At 35.2% G+C, this 18,043-nt stretch overlaps 1 protein-coding gene across 2 annotated transcripts in view; it reads right to left on the bottom strand.

Moving 5' to 3' along the window:
* The window catches only part of LOC136040532 (tyrosine-protein kinase transmembrane receptor Ror2-like), a 141,896-nt gene extending 124,132 nt beyond the window's left edge, over window positions 1-17,764 (bottom strand). The window contains exons 1-2 of one of the 2 annotated variants that reach the window (XM_065724715.1): window positions 17,674-17,764; window positions 1,466-1,550 (exon numbers count right to left, since the gene is read on the bottom strand). In XM_065724715.1, the coding sequence (XP_065580787.1) occupies window positions 1,466-1,520 (55 nt within the window). In that variant the 5' untranslated portion in view covers window positions 1,521-1,550; window positions 17,674-17,764. The remainder of the gene's footprint in view (window positions 1-1,465; window positions 1,551-17,673) is intronic. The other variant, XM_065724716.1, reaches the window with a different exon arrangement.
* Between the last annotated feature and the right edge of the window lie 279 nt (window positions 17,765-18,043).

Here is an 18,043-nt window from a genome sequence, read left to right as displayed (position 1 = left end):
CACTAGCACAACTACTCACCTTTACTGCAAAAGGTGTCTCTCTCTAATCGACTTATGTCTCTAAGGAGGGCATTAAAACTCAAAATTTTCAACTGAATGAGCCTCTTACCTAACGTTCTACAGCTATCTTGTATATTTTATGAAACTTAGGAAAAAAAATACAGGTACATAGGAAGGATATTGTTCTTGAGTATGTCAGTCCAGCGGGCAAAAAGTGGGGTAGCATGATAACCATGCTACTTGGCAGTTTTCATGGCCTAGTGCAATTTGTTGGCACATTTTGTCAGAAAATGCCAGTGCTTCCACTATCGCCGACTGTGTTGGCAACTGTTGTAATTTTGTCGAGGTCTGCTAGTGGCCACTTTGGAAATTTTGCACTCCCGATATCAATGCTATTGTCTTGAGCATTAAAATTTAAATAATTGTAAAAACTACCCTGCTTGTGTGCTGTGCATATGAAAAATAAATATAAAGAAAGAAAAGTGTAATTTTACTTTAGATTTACCATGTACCTAAAACTACGCTAGATTTGTTAATTTATTTGAGATTTATTTTTAAAAATCGAAGTTTAGCTGCATCAGCAGCTGCAGACAAAAAATAAATAATACTTGAATCGGTATATACTAAATCTTGTACTTTAGTTTATTTCCTTTGATACAACTTTAGCTTTCTAAAACTGAAGGTTGGGGTTATAATTGTAAATATTTTACTTTAAATTATTTCCATCCTTTTGGTGGTATGGATTTTTCAGCCATTTAGTGGTATGGATTGATGACAATTATACAGTCAAAATAATCGGAAGTTTATTTTTGGTTTTCTTTTCTACTATACTAGGAATTTGTTTGTAATTTATTAAGTTATATTTTTTGTAGCTGGATCATGCTTAAGCGCAACAAGTGGGAGGGAGAGGTTACCCTAAAATCAGTCTAAAGAAACCCTTTCCCCCTAGGAAATGTTGATGTTTTGGGACAAAAATGTACTTTTGTAGGTTCCAAACACCCTCCCCCTCTTCCCTTGGAAAGAACAGTAATACAACTTACCTTCCAGTTTTGGTTTTGCATAACTAAGATCAAAAGTATAGTCAAAAGCATTTAGCTTACTTAATTGAATTGATACTAATCAACAATCATTCACAAAATAAATGAGTAGCACGGGTTCAGCCCACCAATATTAGTTCAAAAGCAGTAGAATGCAGTAACTTTAATTTGCAAATAATTTAGAAATCCATTTTTTACCTGCTTTTCTTATTATATATCCCAAGAAAAATACACTAAACCAACCCCACGCCCCTCCTCAAAATCGGACCACTTTGCATCTATTCTTGCCATTTTTGGAGTAGCATAACTGTTTTTCTCCTTTCTTTACCTTTTTTTGTTCTGCAATCGGGTGTTGAAAATTTTTGTAAGCTGTTTGACATAGTAAAAAGAATACAAATGAACAAATTAACAAATAAAAAAAAACTTACAAAATACGTGCTGTGCAAATATGCTAGCTACTAAAAGGCTTCTAAAGTACATCATAAGCAGTCTTCACCTTCCATGTTTTATGAACTACAAAAGAAAATATTTGGAAGTGATAAAAAAGAACAATTGGAGCAAAAGAATAAAACCAGTACTAGAATCACAGTTGTTACACACTAAATATATGCAAAAGTAATAAAAAGGCAAATTAAAAAAAATGTATATATAATTAAAAGTTTAATATGTAAGTAAGTATGCAAGTAATTAGTCAGTAGTTAATATGTAATTCAGTCTTTTAATATTTTGTAAGTCAAGTCATCTTTATTTGAAGTCAAAATCACAGTTTTAGGTACAAGTAGCTGGTATATGACCTTACACTAACACATAGTACATTGAGATAAAGATTATATTAAGGAAGAAAACAAGTCTTTAATTTCTCGATTTAACAGGTCATAATGTTGATTTTTTGAACCTTATGATTTCAAAAGAATAATTCCCTCTGGTGAGTATTCCTACTCGCATCACAGCTCAGACTGCAACCCTGATTGAAAACATCTTTGTTTGATCAAGATACCTAAATGTAAGTTGTGCATATGTGATTTCATACCCTGGCTCGGACCACCTACCATTATTAGCTGTTCTTATTTACCCAGTAGCAAGATTACCCAAAACGTCAACTCAGATACGCATTTTGAAAAAAGAAAATCTGAGAAAGTTTGCTGAGGAGACTAGTGTTATTGATTGGAATCCCGTATATTGTGAGAAAAACTGCCCAATGGAAGCACTGAACCAACTATTATCTGTTCTTATGCCTATTTACGATAGGACGTGCCCCATAAAGGTCGTTAAATCAAAACACAACAACTGTGTAAGCCGTGGATTACCATTGAAGCAATTGAGCAACTGAAGCTAAGAAATGCACTTTATGTAATGTTCCTGAATGAACAAAGTGACAAATCATTTAATTCATTTAAAATACAGCGGAATTTCGTAAACAAGCTGCATCACAAAGCCATGACTGAGAATTATAACAAGAAGTTTCAAGAAAACAAAGGTAATATAAAAGAAACATTGAACGTTATACATTAATGTATTGGTGGAAATGAACTAATCCAACTTGATGGTTGTGATAGATCTGATGAAGAGGGAATTGTAAATAAATTCAGGGATTTTTTATTTCTAATATGGGTTTAAAAGTACAAACTAGTGTAAAGAACAGATGTAGAGCCTGATGATTCTGGAATTGATGACCAATGCAAACTACCTGATTTTAAATTTGAACCCTGTACTAGTGAAGAGCTTGTGAAAATTGTTAAATCTTTGAAATCAAATTCAGCTGGAGTTGATGGATTGTCTCTTAGTGCATTCAAAGTTGTTGCTGGATATATACTTCTTTGTCTTGCCAGCATTCATTCCGTTCGGAGCTAGTGCGCGCTGGTGGATGCTATTGCTTATTTAGGATATTTGTTCTGTTTGAATTGTTTGAACACTTGCCAGTAAGTGTCTGTTTAATGGATTTTTGATTTGGTTATTAGCCAATCTAGGAGAGATTATTGAATAATTTTATTATGTCTCTCACGAAGTCGTGCTTTGATCAGAAACACACTGAGCTTATGACGAAGATTCTAAGCCTGGAAAAGGGGATTGAGGCTTTGCGAAATGAGAATTTGGAGCTCAAAGAAGAAATACGGTTCTCAAAACCGAAGTAGTAAATCTAAAAAAGTCTTGTCATCAAGTTGAACTTGTTTCAAAAAGACAGAATATTCTACTTCACGGTATACCAGCTGTTCAAGGTGGTAACTCAAAAAATGCTACTCGTGAGTTTCTCTCTGAATTAGGAGTCAGTAACGTAAATTCAATGCCCTTCGTCAAGTGCTATCGTTTGAATGGAAATAAACCATCAGGCTCTAATACTAGGGCAACGTCTAGGACTACACTAAAAGCCGGGCCAGTTTTCGTGACTTTGGCTAATTTAGCAGATAAAGACGCTATTATGAAAAATTGTGGTAGGCTGAAGGAATCTGGAAAAAGTATCACTTCCGATCTCCCACGTGAATTGGCACGTCGTAGCAAAGAACTGCTATCTTTCGGCTATAATCTGCGTACATCATCTGACACTTCAACAAGAGTTGCTGAAACCCGAGCAATAACGAAAGGGATTAGTGTATGGATTGAAGCGAAAAAGTCTTCAAAGAGTAAGACTTGGTTGCGAATAGAATGTTTTGATCCCTTTAAACTATCTAGTAATGCGACCTCTGTGGTTCCCTCCCCCGCTGTGATAGTCGGAAGTGATGAGTAATATGTGTGATTTGTTCATTTTTTTTTTAGTGATTTGTTTGATGTTTGTTAGTTGTTGATTTTTTTTTCGTAAGTTATGATATATAAATTTTTCTCCTGGATTGGGAGATTTAGTTATGTTTTTGTTGTTTTTCATTTTGTATACAAGTTTTTTTCTTATTCAAGTTTTCTGTTTTTGGCCTTTATTTTTTCTGTTTCAGTGTCTTTTTTCTCAAAAAATGAGTTCATCGTTCTGTTTGCCTAGTTGCTGTCCACATGTCATTGTTATGAAGATGCCAAGCTGGGTAGTGGGTGGCGTATGATGAATCATAGTTTGTATGTTTTTTTTTTTTTATTTGTCTGACTCTAGTTTGGGTGACATCTCCTCCTTGGGTGAGCGACTATTTGATCTTCAAAATAACCCAATTGATGTTCTTAGTTTGATAAATAATTCAGTAGGTCAGTCTAACAAATCACCATCAAATCCGCATTTTTCAGTTAGTAGTAAATACGTATCGGATTTAGATCGTGTATCCAAACGAGATGGTAGATTCTCTATACTTCAGCTTAATGGTCAGGGTCTTTGCTCTTCGTTTGATTAGTTGAAAAAAATAGTGCGTAGTGGCCACCCTGACTTCATTGGTCTTTGTGAGACTTTCCTCGATTAAAAAAACGAATCTCTATTGCATCTCCCTGGGTACAAGATGGAATATTTGAATCGAAGTAGGATGGCTAAAGGTGGCCTTGCTGTTTATGTTTCGGAATATCTTCCGTACTCTGTTAGACATGACCTGTCAAGAAATGAAGAAGGAATTTTGAATCCATATTTATTGAGATTAAAACCCAAGCTAAAACTTTGATTGTTGGTAATATATACCGGTCTCCTAAAGGGTCTGTTCCCTCTTTCCTTCAGATTCTTGATGAGGTCTTGGAAATAATCCAACTTCATTCATGTGAACTTGTAATTATGGGCGACTTCAACCTTAATTTGTGAGACCGGAGGTCATCCTTGTGCATGGATTTTCTTTCGACAATGCTCGCTTGTGGAACACTACCTTTTGCATGCATTCCAACTCGCATAACTAACACTACCGCTTCTTTGCTTGATAACATTTTTTCATCTTTGACCTTGGTACGAAATTCTAATTGTTTGAGAGGTTCTTCAAACAATTGACAATTCTGTCAATTCTCTGGCCCAGACCGTATTCCGACCGAGGTTGTCAAGTTCATTCTTCCTGTCATTGTGTGTGGCCTCACGAGACTTGTCAATCTTTCTTTTGAAAATGGTGTCTTCCCAAGTGCTCTAAAGCGTGCTCGTGTTATCTTCCTTTTTAAAGGTGGATCAAGGAATGATCAATGAAAAATATCGTCCCATGTCTCTTTTATCAGTGTTTAGTAAAATTTTTGAAAAACCTATGCTTTCTCGACTTCTTGATTTTCTTAATTCTAAACACTTTTTTCATGATTTTCAGTTTGGTTTTAGGGCGAAACATTCAACTGAGCATGCACGTGCAACTCTCTTGAATTATTCAAATCCAGCTCTTGACTCTGGTTTGATACCTGCTGCTCTTTTTCTTGATGTTCGAAAAGCGTTTGACTCATTAACATACAAGATTCTTCTTCTGAAAATGTCCCATATTGGTATAAGAGGGAATGCTTATTCATGGTTTCTACCATATTTATCTGGTCGAGTCATCCCGGTTCATCTGGACTTTTCTAATCCTTCTGGAATAGAGTTTGGCGTTCCACAAGGATCTGTAATTGGGCCGATACTCTTTTTAATCTACGTCAATGACCTTATTAATGCGGTTAAAAATTTAAAACCTACCATTTGCTGTCGTCTTTGTCAACCAGTATCCGTCACTAGCTGTGACAAGAGTTTGTCCTTACCGGATACACTTATTGCTTTTGCTGATGACAGTACTCTTGGCACAACTGGTATATCTGAGTCTGATCTTCGTTCAAAGATGATAGCCCTTTTTAAAAGAGTTATCCAGTGGTTTGATGTAAATTATCTTGCCTTAAATGTCGAAAAGTCATGCTTTCTCATTTTCTCCAGAGTCTCAAAGGCTTGCCCTGATTTAAATGAAATAAATGTATCAAGAGGTTCTCTAAGTAGATCTAAGGATCGTTACGTTCGATTCCTAGGCATCTTGCTTGACGAAAATCTTTCGTTCAAGCATCATATTGACCTGATTAAAATGAAAGTCTCCAGGAGTCTCGGAATCCTTAGAAAGCTCAAATATATATTTCCAGGATCGATTCTTCGACTCTTGTTCTGCAGCCTAGTTCAGTCTTATGTTTCATATTGTTCTGTTATTTGGATTTCAACTTTTCCCTCGTCTCTGAAGCCACTTTCAAAACTTTATGATAAAGCAAGGACTCTTATTTAGGAAACAAACCGATTTTCACTTAAACCCTTGCTTGATTTGAAATCTCTCTATTTTCTTTCTTGTTCTTCTTTTGTTTTTTTACAGTTGCACGGCCATCTTCCTGCTGTCCTATGTAATAATATATCTTTTGTTTCTGATCAATCGACTTATCATCTCCGCACTTCCAACAATTTACTGGTTCTTCACACACCGTCAGTGAGGTCTGACTTCAACCCTCAGACAACTTGCAACAGGATCTGGAACACGCTCCCAGAGTTCGTACGAAGCTGCCACTCATTTGGTATGTTCAAAAATTATGTTAGAGATTTTCTAGCTAGTAAATAATTTTGTTTCTTTGTTTTTGTTTGTCTCTTTATTTTTTATTCCGGTTTCCCTTGGAGTTGATGTCTCTGGATTGAGTTGGATATTTAATTGAGTTGGTGAAATCATGTGCTACCCCCCTGCCTAGCTTGTCATTTTTTGGAGATTACTAAGGTGGGCGACTCAATTTTGTTTTTTGGTTTTTGTTTATATTTTTTTGTTGTTGGTATTTTTTTCTCCCCTGTTCTTTCCCGGCCATGGAGCCTTATGGGGGAGATTGTCTTGAAGCAATTTTTTGTTTATGGATTTTAATGTTAAATAAAGAACTCAGAACTCTACTTTTTATTATTAATCTGTTACTAGAAACAGGAAAATATCCAGAGCAACTAAAGACAGCAAAGGTAATACTCATTCACAAAGGTGGTTGCAAAAAAAAAATTGAAAACTGGAGGCATATATCTATTCTTCCCTTATTCTCACAGCTACTGGAGAAAGTAGTACATAGTCGGCTTTATACTTTCCTACAAAATAATGAATTATTAAGTGAAACTCAGTTTGGCTTCTGTAAAGGGCATTCTACAACGCATGCTTTGCAACACCTTGTTGATTTTATGGATAATGAGTTTGAGAGAGGGGATATACCAATGTCTATTTTTATTGATGTCCATAAAGCGTTTGATATTATGGATTTTAAAGTGTTGATTAAAAGGTTGGAATCACTAGGTATTCGTGGAAATTGTTTGGAATGGTTTAAAAGCTACCTAACAGGGAGATCACTTAGAGTTGTAATTAATAATGTTGTCTTCGACATTTTTGGTTAGGTGCAGAGTACCTCAAAGGTCAGTGTTCAGTCCATTATTACATTTAGTGTATGTTGATTCCATGCGTTTTTACCTGAAGAAAGCCAGCACTATTGCTTGCTGATGACACCGCTTTGAATTTATTTGGAAAGTCTATAGACGAGTTGGTAAGTAAAGCTAATCGTGTACTGGAAAGACTTGAAGTTTTCATGAATGTAAGCTTTCTATGTGTTAATGTAAGACATTTTTGATGACTTACAGTAGAGTGGGTTCTCCTGTTGATTTAAATGGCCTGGTTACACTGTACAAAAACCCTTTCCACCAGGTTGGTAAACTGCATTACCTATGATTCATAATGGATTGTCATCTGATGTGGAGAAATCATAGTGAAGCTATTTCTGCTAAGATTGCCTGTGGTGTAGGCATACTTAAACGTTTTAAACATTCCCTGCCACAGAAGATTCTTCTTACACTTTATTATTCATTAATTTACCCGTATATAGCTTATGGTTGTTTTATCTGGAGTAGCAATTTTTTTTACTAATTATAAGCAAGTGCAAGTTCTTCAGAATAAAGCGATTAGGATTATTGGTAAATATGTTAAAGATACCCATGAAACTAATGCTTGTTATAAATCCCTGAATCTGTTAGACGTTGGACAAATTAGATATTTTCAAGATTCTATATTTGTTTATCAGTGTATGAATGATCTAGTCACTCCAGTTTTTAAGAAGTTTTATTGTTTGAATAGCCAAGTGCATTATTATGAAACGAGAAATAGTGATAATATAACACGTGAATCAGCAGGTACAGTTAGATCAGCAATTACAGTAAGATATATGGGTCTGCTTATTTGGAATAAATTGCCAGTGAGTATTAGGATGGCTGAACACCTGCTTTCATTTAAGAAAAAAATAAAAGATCATTTGTTGGAAAGTAATTAATTTGTTTAGGGGGGAGAGCAGGGAAGGGGTCTGTGGAGTGTGTGGTACAGGGTGATTTTGGGGGTGTTGACTATTTTTTTGTTGGGGGGATTGAACATTGTGTTGTTTGTTTAAATGAGAGAGATTGATTTGAAGTTTTAGTTGGTTATGGTTATTTTGTGATTTGTAATGGGCTATATATTATTACTTGTTACAGCTGTATGTCTACAAAACTGTAAAGTTTTTCTTTGCGCGGCAGCATTTTGTAGAAGATGTGTTTTGGTTTTGTATACAAAGAAAATGAATAAATAAAAAAGAAAAAATTGCTAGTGAGAGAGAGCAGGGATGACTGTTAGGGGACTTATAACTAAAGGTATATATAACATTGGTATAACACTAATGCAAAGTGAAAACATTCCCTTTATCTCACTCCAGGAATCTACTTATATGAGTGTTTGCAATTTCGAAACAAAGACTAGGTGCTGAGTAGTCCTTGAAGGAGTGGAAACTCAACTATTAAGCTACTGGTCATCCAAATACACATGATCATTAAACAACTTATCAATCCTCGACTCTGGAGCTTCACAAGAGAAAAACCTTTAGATTGGTGCAAGCTACATTTTTAGGTAATTTAAAAAAAAAGAATTGTGCTATGGATGTTCTATTTCCTTTCTTTTTTGAAGCTTACTGGTCATCAAAATGCACCTGGTCATAAAACAACCTTAAAAAAGCTTATTAACTCTGGAGCTCCAAATGGTCAAATTCCTGAGATTGCTCCAAGTTGCCATTAAAGAGGAAAAAAGGATTGTGAAAAGGCTTTTCTGTTTTCTTTCTTTTTTAAGCGCTAGTCTCGCTGGGTTTAAGGGAGGGGCAGTCCCATTATTATTTGTGACAATTATTGTTTATTTTAAGTTTGACTTGGATATTCATTTCATTTTGTCTTCTAGGAAGATTTCATTTAACGATCCACAATGATATCTGTTCTTTCCAAGTATGGTGTATTGCAACATAAATTCTGCTTGCTTTAGATTGTAAGACTGTTTTGTACTTTTCTAAGAAAAAGTTTCATTGGAAAAACAATTTTTGATGTCTGTTTTTTTGTAATTGACAGTTAAATTAGGTGCTAATTGTAGGAGAATTTGAACTGAACTTGTCAAATTGCAATTAAAATGTGAGGCAAAATATGTGTTTGCAATCAAAATGCATGTGTTACACTGAAAATAACTGAATTGATTATTGACTCTATTGTAAGACAAAGACATTATACCTAGCTTCTGTTTATTACAAGTAATTAATAAAAACTTAAACTGTTTTTTCAAATGTGTTTTACCAGTGAATTATCTCTGTTTTTTCTGTAAATAGACTTATAAGTTCAATTTTCAAAAATTATAGAGAGGTATATAGACTATCATCAAGTCCTTTCACCTCTTTGACTCCTTCATCAGAAAAACTAGCCCCTGAATAGCACTATTCTCCTCCAGTAAGAATCTTCAATTCCCAGAGGATTTGAATTATCATTGTGATGCTGTCAATAATTGACTGTTGATGCAGTGTTGCTGATACAACATTACCAGTGCTATATTTTCTGGTGTTCCCAAATGTACATTTAATTAATCCCCAAGAACACAATGTTGTATGATAAATATTAGAGACTTACATTAGTAGTTTATATACATTAAGTAAAGCATGAAGCCTTCTTTCCTTCCTTAGATAGTGGCTACAATATAGGTCGTTTTTCAACTTTGCGCTTTGTTATTTGTCCGTGACTTGCCACCAAATATTTGCCTGTTTTTCAAGAGTTATGGCTGGTAACAAATGGGCACATTCTAGCCCTGTAAAAGGACAGGACAAGTGTTCATCTTGTGTGGTTTATTTAAGTGAGGAATCAGGAGCTATGAATTGTGATTGTTGGTTATGTATTGAATGTCTTGAGCTCTTGGAACCAGAACATGTCTTACTTACAAAGATGACTTGTTGTATGGGTTGTCAATAGAAATGTCCAATGTGCAAGGAAAACATCCAAGCGAGCAATGTTAATGCCTCCAAGATTGCGCAAGTTGTTGATGTGTCTATTAAGAGCTGTTTTAGTGGTTTTGAGAATGCAGTAAAGACCCTGGATATTAAGATTAATGAGGCAGTTAAGGACACTTTTGCTAGCTTTAAAGAGGAACTTAAAGTGGAAATTGACACTCGGTTTATGGGAATAGAAGATAGGATTCATATTCTTGAGCAAGGCTCATGAATGGCAAAGGACAATAGCACCTTAAAAGACTTAGTGACCACCAAAGTAGCTACATTAAGAGAAGCTTTAGATGAACAGTTCAAAAATGATTTCCAAGGATCATGAAAGACAAAAAAGAAAACTTAATATAGTGGTCTTAGAGTGCCTCCACAAACCGATGACGCCTGATTTGTATGTGATTATTTGGCTAATGATTATGGAATCCCTGATGTTACTGTCCTTGAACGCTTGCCCCTGATTGTCCTTTGTACTGTCCCTGAACGTTCTTAGACTAGGGAACATAACAACCAAGCCAGGACTTGGTACTCAACGTCCTATATTGATTATCTTCTCAGTGGCTAGTTTCAAAATAAAGAAGCTGATCCTTCAGAAATCTTTTGAAAAAAAAGGTGCCATTCAATTCAGAAATGACAAGTCAAAGCATGATCACGAAAAAAGGCGAAGATTCTATGAAGAACTGCATAAGAGAAGATCTAATGGGGAAGTGGACATAGTAATCAGAGGAAATAAGATTGTGTCAAAAAACTTCCAGACCCTTGCAACACATCAGTTGCTGTTGCAGGAGAATGTAATGGAATCATAGATATATCTGGTACCCCTTTAAGACTTGTAAATAGTTTTATAAGTAGTGTTTCCATTTGTGATAGTACTAGTGAAGTTGGCTCTACAACATATACAGGAACTGAATTGTATCTTAGTGCTAGATCAGATAACAGAAATTATGATCCCATGTTGGATACCATTTCTTTCAAATCATCTGATTCTGGATCAAGCAAAGCTAATGATGACAATATTATTATCAAGGGACTTATAGTACTATACAGTAATGTAAACTGTTTTACTACAAAGACAAACAAAATTAAGTTGGTGATGTCAAAAAGGCATGAAGTAAGTGTTTTTGCCTTCACTGAGATGAAACCAAAATATACTGTATTTGCTGTTACTGATACACAAAATCAAGTACCAGGATTTGAACTACTCACCAATGTGACAAAGCCAAATGGTAGAGGGATAGCAGTGTTTGTCAGATCTCTGCTCCAGGCAACAGCTCTTACAGTAAATTCAGACATTCTTATGAGCCTTGGGTTGAGCAAAAATGGATAATGATTCTGCAGTGAAGTCTCCATGTAGTCATAAGCTGCTTTTATAGAAATCCCAGTTCCCTTCTAGCAATTGTGCATTCTATTAATAATGTGATGAAGCAATATTATAAGAATGTTCTTATTGTTGGAGATTTTAATTTACTGGAATTACAGTGGATTGAGTCACAGAAGGGGTTGAAAACCCAAATGACCCACTTCTACATTTGCTATACCAAGCAATTGATCTTCCAACCAGGAATAGAGGTGGGCAGAACCCAACCCTACTAGATCTTTTGTTTATTAATGACCATGAGCTGCTCATTAGTGTTGATTTGAAACCACCATTCAGAGCAAGTGACCATGTTGAATTACTTGCAGGCTTAGGTTGTACTCACAAAAGGATAATTGGATTAAGCATGTGTACACAAATTGCAACCAGGTCAGACAAGAGTTGGCACACCAGGATTGGTCATTCATTGATGTTAAGAATATGGAGGAGGTTTGGCTTGAAATGAAAAGGGTTTTAATTAAAGTAACAGAAAAACAAACAGTAATTTCCTGGAAAAGAAGACCCAAAACCCTACCATTTATCACTTGTGATGTCAAGCAAGCTGTGTGTAAAAAGAAGTATTAGAACAAATACAAAAGTAACCCCTCCCATGAGAACTATGAGAAATTTAAACGAACCCAAAATAAAGTTACATATCTCATAAGAAAACTTATGACCAAATATAAAGAGGGATTGGTATTTGATTCAAAATCTAACCTTAAGAGATTCTGGAATCATGCTTCAGCTTGAAAACCAGAGAGACACTCAGTTACAGAACTACTTGTGAATGGCAATACATTTAGTCCCTCAAAAGATATAGCAGCTGAATTGAGTAGTCAATTAAAGTCAGTGTTCACGCCTCTAGACAATGCCCCCTTACCAGAAGCACCAGATTATTCTATTGAGGAACCTATGCAAAAGATAATTGTGGTTGACTCTGATGTGGAGAGTCAACTGAAGCTAATTAATCCTAACAAATCTGATGGTCCTGATGAAGTTTGCCCACAATTATTAAAAGAAGCTCATGCAGAGATAGCCCTTTCCCTTACAAACATGTTTCAGAAGTCTCTTGATGCTAAGCAGATTCCTCAGGACTGGTGGAATGCTAATATTACACCTGTACACAAAGAGGGTAGCCACAACAGTGTTTCCAACTATTGAAACATTAGTCTTACATCTGCAGCTGGTAAAATCTTCAAAAGAATTGTGAATACTCACATTGTTGGACACCTGCCCACCAATGAGCTACTCAGTGATAGTCAGCATGGCTTCAGACATGGATGCTTAATTGTGACTAATTTGATTGATGCGTATAATTACAGTACTGAGCATCTAGATCAAACAATCCCTGTTGACTTGGTTCTATTGGATTTTCCAAAAGCCTTCAATAAAGTATGTCACTGTTGATTAAGGGCCAAGTTATTTGCAATTGGAATACATAATGAAATCACAGAGTGGGTGCTTTAGTTTCTTTCTGGGATAAAGCAAAGAATGAAATATATTTGAAAAAATATACAGGTATTCTTTTCAGAAGAAGTGGAAACATTAAGTGGAGTGCCCCAGGGAACCATCTTGGGACCAACACTATTCAACATTTATATTAATGATGCATCAACCACAGTCAAAAATAAAATAAGTCTTTATGCTGATGACTCCAAACTCATTTCAACTTTGTAGAGGCTTAAATTCAATGTAAATAAATACTGAACAATCCACATTGGAAAGAAAAATGTAAAATGCCCTTATCATATGTTAGGGATGGATGGATCCAGACAAACTATCATCTTGTCTGAAGTGGAGAAATACTTTGGGGTCATAGTTGATAAAGAATTGAAATTCACTATGCTCACACAGACAACTGTAGCCAAAGCACTCCAAACCCTTGGCATTATAAAAGGAACAATTACTAGTAGGTCACCTATGGTGATGACTAAATTATATAAGGCATTGGTCAGGCCTAATTTGGAGCATGGCATGTGTGTTGCTAGCCCCCTTAACAAAGGTGACCAGCAGAAGTTAGAGTCAGTTCAGAGACAGGCTACAAAAGCAATTGACAGATGCAAATACTTAAACTACTCATCCCACCTGACAAAACTGAAACTCCCACTCTTGTCTACAGACATAAAAAGGGTGACATTATTATGATGCATAAGATGCTGAATTCTAACTCTTCATTAAATAAGCCATTTCAACTTGACCAATCTGCCAAAACTAGGGGGCATAGTTGGAAACTATATCAGAAGAGAGCTGCCACTAGACTACACAATGACTTCTTTGCTAACAGAATAGTGGGTTTGTGGAATTCATTCACTGAAGAAGCAGTCACTACCCCCATACTGCTGCCTTTAAAAGAGCCATTGATGGAGAATGGTCATCAAAGATGTGGCAAACTGAGTGGTATGCTATTGAGATGTCCAGCCATCATCATCACTAACCAGTAAGTCTACAGTATTTAATTCTTATTTTGCTGGACAATGCAATTTAATTTAATTTAACCTGAACAGTCACTCAGAATTTTGGGTGTGAGTGCAAAAGGGAATTTCAATCAACAGATTGAAAATTTGCATGATTCTTGGTAACTTGTGGGGCTGAAGCCCTCTTGATCCCTGCCCTGGGGACACCCCTGAATACAGATGGATGTTATTTTAATGTTTCATTAAAAGAATTTCTTCATTCTCTCTTTTTTTAACTATTAATGTGTTTAAATAAATGCATTTCTAATTGATTTATATAAGGAGCAATTTGGGTATTAGATAATTGTGTCAATGGTCTGAAAGTGTATGTATAGTTCTGTGTTAATGTCTTTTAACAAAATCAAGTTTATGTTTTTTCATGTGAAAAATTGTTGATTTTGTAAAGCTGCTTTCTTTGCATAATTAAATAAAAAAAAAACAAGTCTTTTAAATGAAAGTAAGGAGCAATATTAAAACTTAAAACGAACAGAAATTACTCCATATATGAAAGGGGCTTTTCCTTCTCAACACCCCGCTCTTTATGCTAACGTTTGACTCTTTCTATAACTCTACATTTTAAAACAGTAAAATACTTTAGCATAAAGAGCAGGGCGTTGAGAAGGAAAAGCCCCTTTCATATACAGAGTAATTTCTGTTCGTGTTAAGTTTTAATGTTGCTCCTTACTTTCATTTAAAAAACTTGTTATTTTTTATTTAATTTCTGAAGGTTTTTGAATCAATGCATGTTTTGATTTTGGCTCTCCACAGAGGAATAATTAAAACAAAATTTGTATATTTATTTTTTTGGCTAAATCGCTTTCTCATAACTTTGATCAAATGATTTTGAGAAAAAAGAGCAGGGGAGGAAGCCTAGTTGCCCTCCGATTTTTGGTTAATAAAAAAGGCAACTAGAACTTTTAATTTTTTACAAATATTTTTATAAGTAAAAGATATATGTAATTTATAAATTAGCTTATGTAAAGAACTTTTTTATTCTCATGTTTTTATTACATATATGAGGGGGTTCACCCCCTCGTCAGTACCTCACTCTTTACACTAAAGCTTAAATTTTGTCCCAATTCATTCAGAATGATCCCTGAATCACAAAAGCCACAGAATAAATAGTTGAAATTACTAAAAATACTTTAGTATAAAGAGCGAGGTATTAGGAGGAGGTGGGCCCCTCATATGGGTAATAATTTCTGTTTGTTTTAGGTTTTAATGCTGCTTTTACTTCCATCTGAAAATTTTTTTTTTCATATTTATTTTTCATTGTTTTTTTTTTAAATAATGCTAGTAAATCCTGTGCTCCCTTCTTGGAAATTTTCTTCCCCCATGACAAATTCCTTGATGGAAACTTCCCCCAGCATATCCCCCTCTTCTCAACCCCTGCCTCCAACCAAAAGATCCTCCTGAAAACGCTTGTACACTTCCCAATAACCATTACTATATGTAAGCACTGGTCTAAGTTTTGAAATTGTAACCCCTCCCACAGGAACTGTGGAGGAGTAAGTCACCCCTAAGACATAGTTATAAGGTTCTTCAACTACACTAAATAGAATGGCTATCTCAGAATTTTGATCTGTTGACTTTGGAAAAATAATTAGCATGGGAGGGGCCTAGGTGCCCTCCAATTTTTTTGGTCACTTAAAAAGGGCACTAGAACTTTTCATTTCTGTTAGAATGAGCCCTCTTGCAACATTCTAGGACAGCTGGGTTGATACAATCACCCTGAAAAAAAAAACAAATAAACATGCATCCGTGATCTGCCTTCTGGCAAAAAATATGAAATTCCACATTTTTGTAGATAGGAGCTTGAAACTTCTACAGTAGAGTTCTCTGATATGCTGAATCTGATGGTGTGATTTTCGTTAAGATTCTATGACTTTTAGGGGGTGTTTCCCCCTATTTTCTAAAATAAAGCAAATTTTCTCAGGCTTGTAAATTTTGATGGGTAAGACTAAACTTGATGAAACTTATATATTTAAAATCAGCATTAACATGTGATTCTTTTGATGTAGTTATTGGTACCAAAATTCCATTTTTTAGAGTTTTGGTTACTATTGAGCCGGGTTGCTCCTTACTACAGTTTGTTACCACAAACTGTTTGAAAATCTTTCAGTTGTTCTAACAGCAAAACTTATTTTTATTGAAGATTCAATTCATGATTGCTTATGATAAGATGCAAAGTAAAGCATTCTTAAATTGTTAGCAAAAATTTAATTAGATTCTTCAGCAAAGACAACCTTATATTTTAAAATAAAAATTTGTAATTATTGCATCAATATCAATAAAAAGATAGAGTTGTTGATTGTAGGAAGCAGAAAGGAATTGGATAGTCATGGACCCTCTTTATGCCTCTGGTGATGCAGCATAATCATAAGGTGATCCAATCTGAGCATACAGACAAACTACAGAAATGCAGCTTTGGGCTGATGTGCAAGGCAGCAAAGCTGTCTACCTATGCATGGTAGAAAAAAATCTAGGCTAGAAAAATTTCTCATTGATTTTCCTAAGATTCATTGCCTGAGATAAGTGAACTATGCAACAGCTTGTTGGGGAAGTGTCTAAGGTGAGAGGCTAAAGATAAACTTCAAAATTAATACACAGACACCTACACCCAATAAAACTTTCCTCAAGAAATGTTGGAGTACTGAACTTTACAGTCCTGGTGGTAACATGCTTCAAAGTTACATAGTTTGGGGAATTTCTGACTTGTGAAACTTTAAAGCCTGCTTACATGTCAACTAAAAAAAGATAGGGGTCAAAAATTTGTAATAGGAAGTTTGATTGACTAGCAATGAGGATATCAAATTTTAAACAGATCTGGGGTGTTGTATGTTGAAGGAGGTGGAACCCTGAAGGTTGCAACATGCTAAAATAAAAGTGGGAATTGGAGGGGCCAGAGGTTCCACTGGTTTACTTTGGCTGGTAAATCAAAAAGATTAATGATCCTTGCTCAAGTCTGGTGTAAACAATATGCCATATAACTATGTTAGCCTATTACTAAAAAATTGACAGATGAGGTTGGAGTGGCCCTGGTTGACTTTGGAGTTCTAACCATGTAGATTGGAAATCCTTCTGCAGTTTGGTTCAAACAAAGTGTAGCATTTATACTTTTCTTCTAAAAAGATGGTGATGGGAAACTGGGGTACAATTGCAATGGTAGGCCTAATAATTATTATTTTTAGAAGGAGCAAAGCTTGAATCTAGTCTTTGACCTGCAAAGAGGTAAAACTTGTTAAAACTTTATTGGGTGATAAAGTTAAGGAAGGGCAGGTGAAATTTTAATTGCATGATCTAATCTTTCAATAGGCTATATGAAGTCTTTTGCAATTCTTTGGATACTTATCTGGTACAAACTTGGATGAGGATTAAGAATTTGATATAGAAATGTTAAGACCTGTTAACACATTGATTGCAATGACAGAGTAAGACCTTCCTTGGAGTGCTAGAGTTTATACAGTGGTGGATTTACAATTTTCTAAGTGACAATTCATATTTCTCCTAACAGAAGTTTGCAGCAGTTTTTACAAAGAGGGGTTTCAGCTGCTCCCAAATTAACAAAACCTTAGCAAACAGCACATAGGCTCGCCTACAGGACCTGCATGGATAAATAATTAGTCTTAATTGAGGCAAGCATATTGTTAATTTTGCTGCCTGAAAACAATCATGGGATGTTGTAAAAAGCAACCTTGTAAGAATTTCCTAAATTAGAATTTTCTCCTTCTATTTCAGCAAACAATTTTATGGAGATCTTAAAATCTATTTCTTCAAATAAACATAATCTACAAATAGGTCAGTGTTGCCAAAATAAACGTTTGTGGTAAATCTTATTGGAAATCAGATGTATTAAAGTTGGGGGCCTGGTTTGGAGCAAGTTTTAAAGGAAAACACACAAGAATATAAATAGTAAAGCTTATAAAGTAGTTTCTATTTTTCCCAGAAGTTGATTTACTGGATAGCTATTCCCTTAATTAAACTCCTGGGATTTACAATTAGTTGGATGTGTCGATAGAAGGGAGGAGGTCTTGGCACTTTTCAGGTTAAAGGGATCATGAACC

Source organism: Artemia franciscana, chromosome 21, assembly GCF_032884065.1.
Source record: "Artemia franciscana chromosome 21, ASM3288406v1, whole genome shotgun sequence".
Classification (NCBI taxonomy): domain Eukaryota; kingdom Metazoa; phylum Arthropoda; class Branchiopoda; order Anostraca; family Artemiidae; genus Artemia; species Artemia franciscana.
This window is presented reverse-complemented; position numbering and strand designations above follow the sequence as displayed.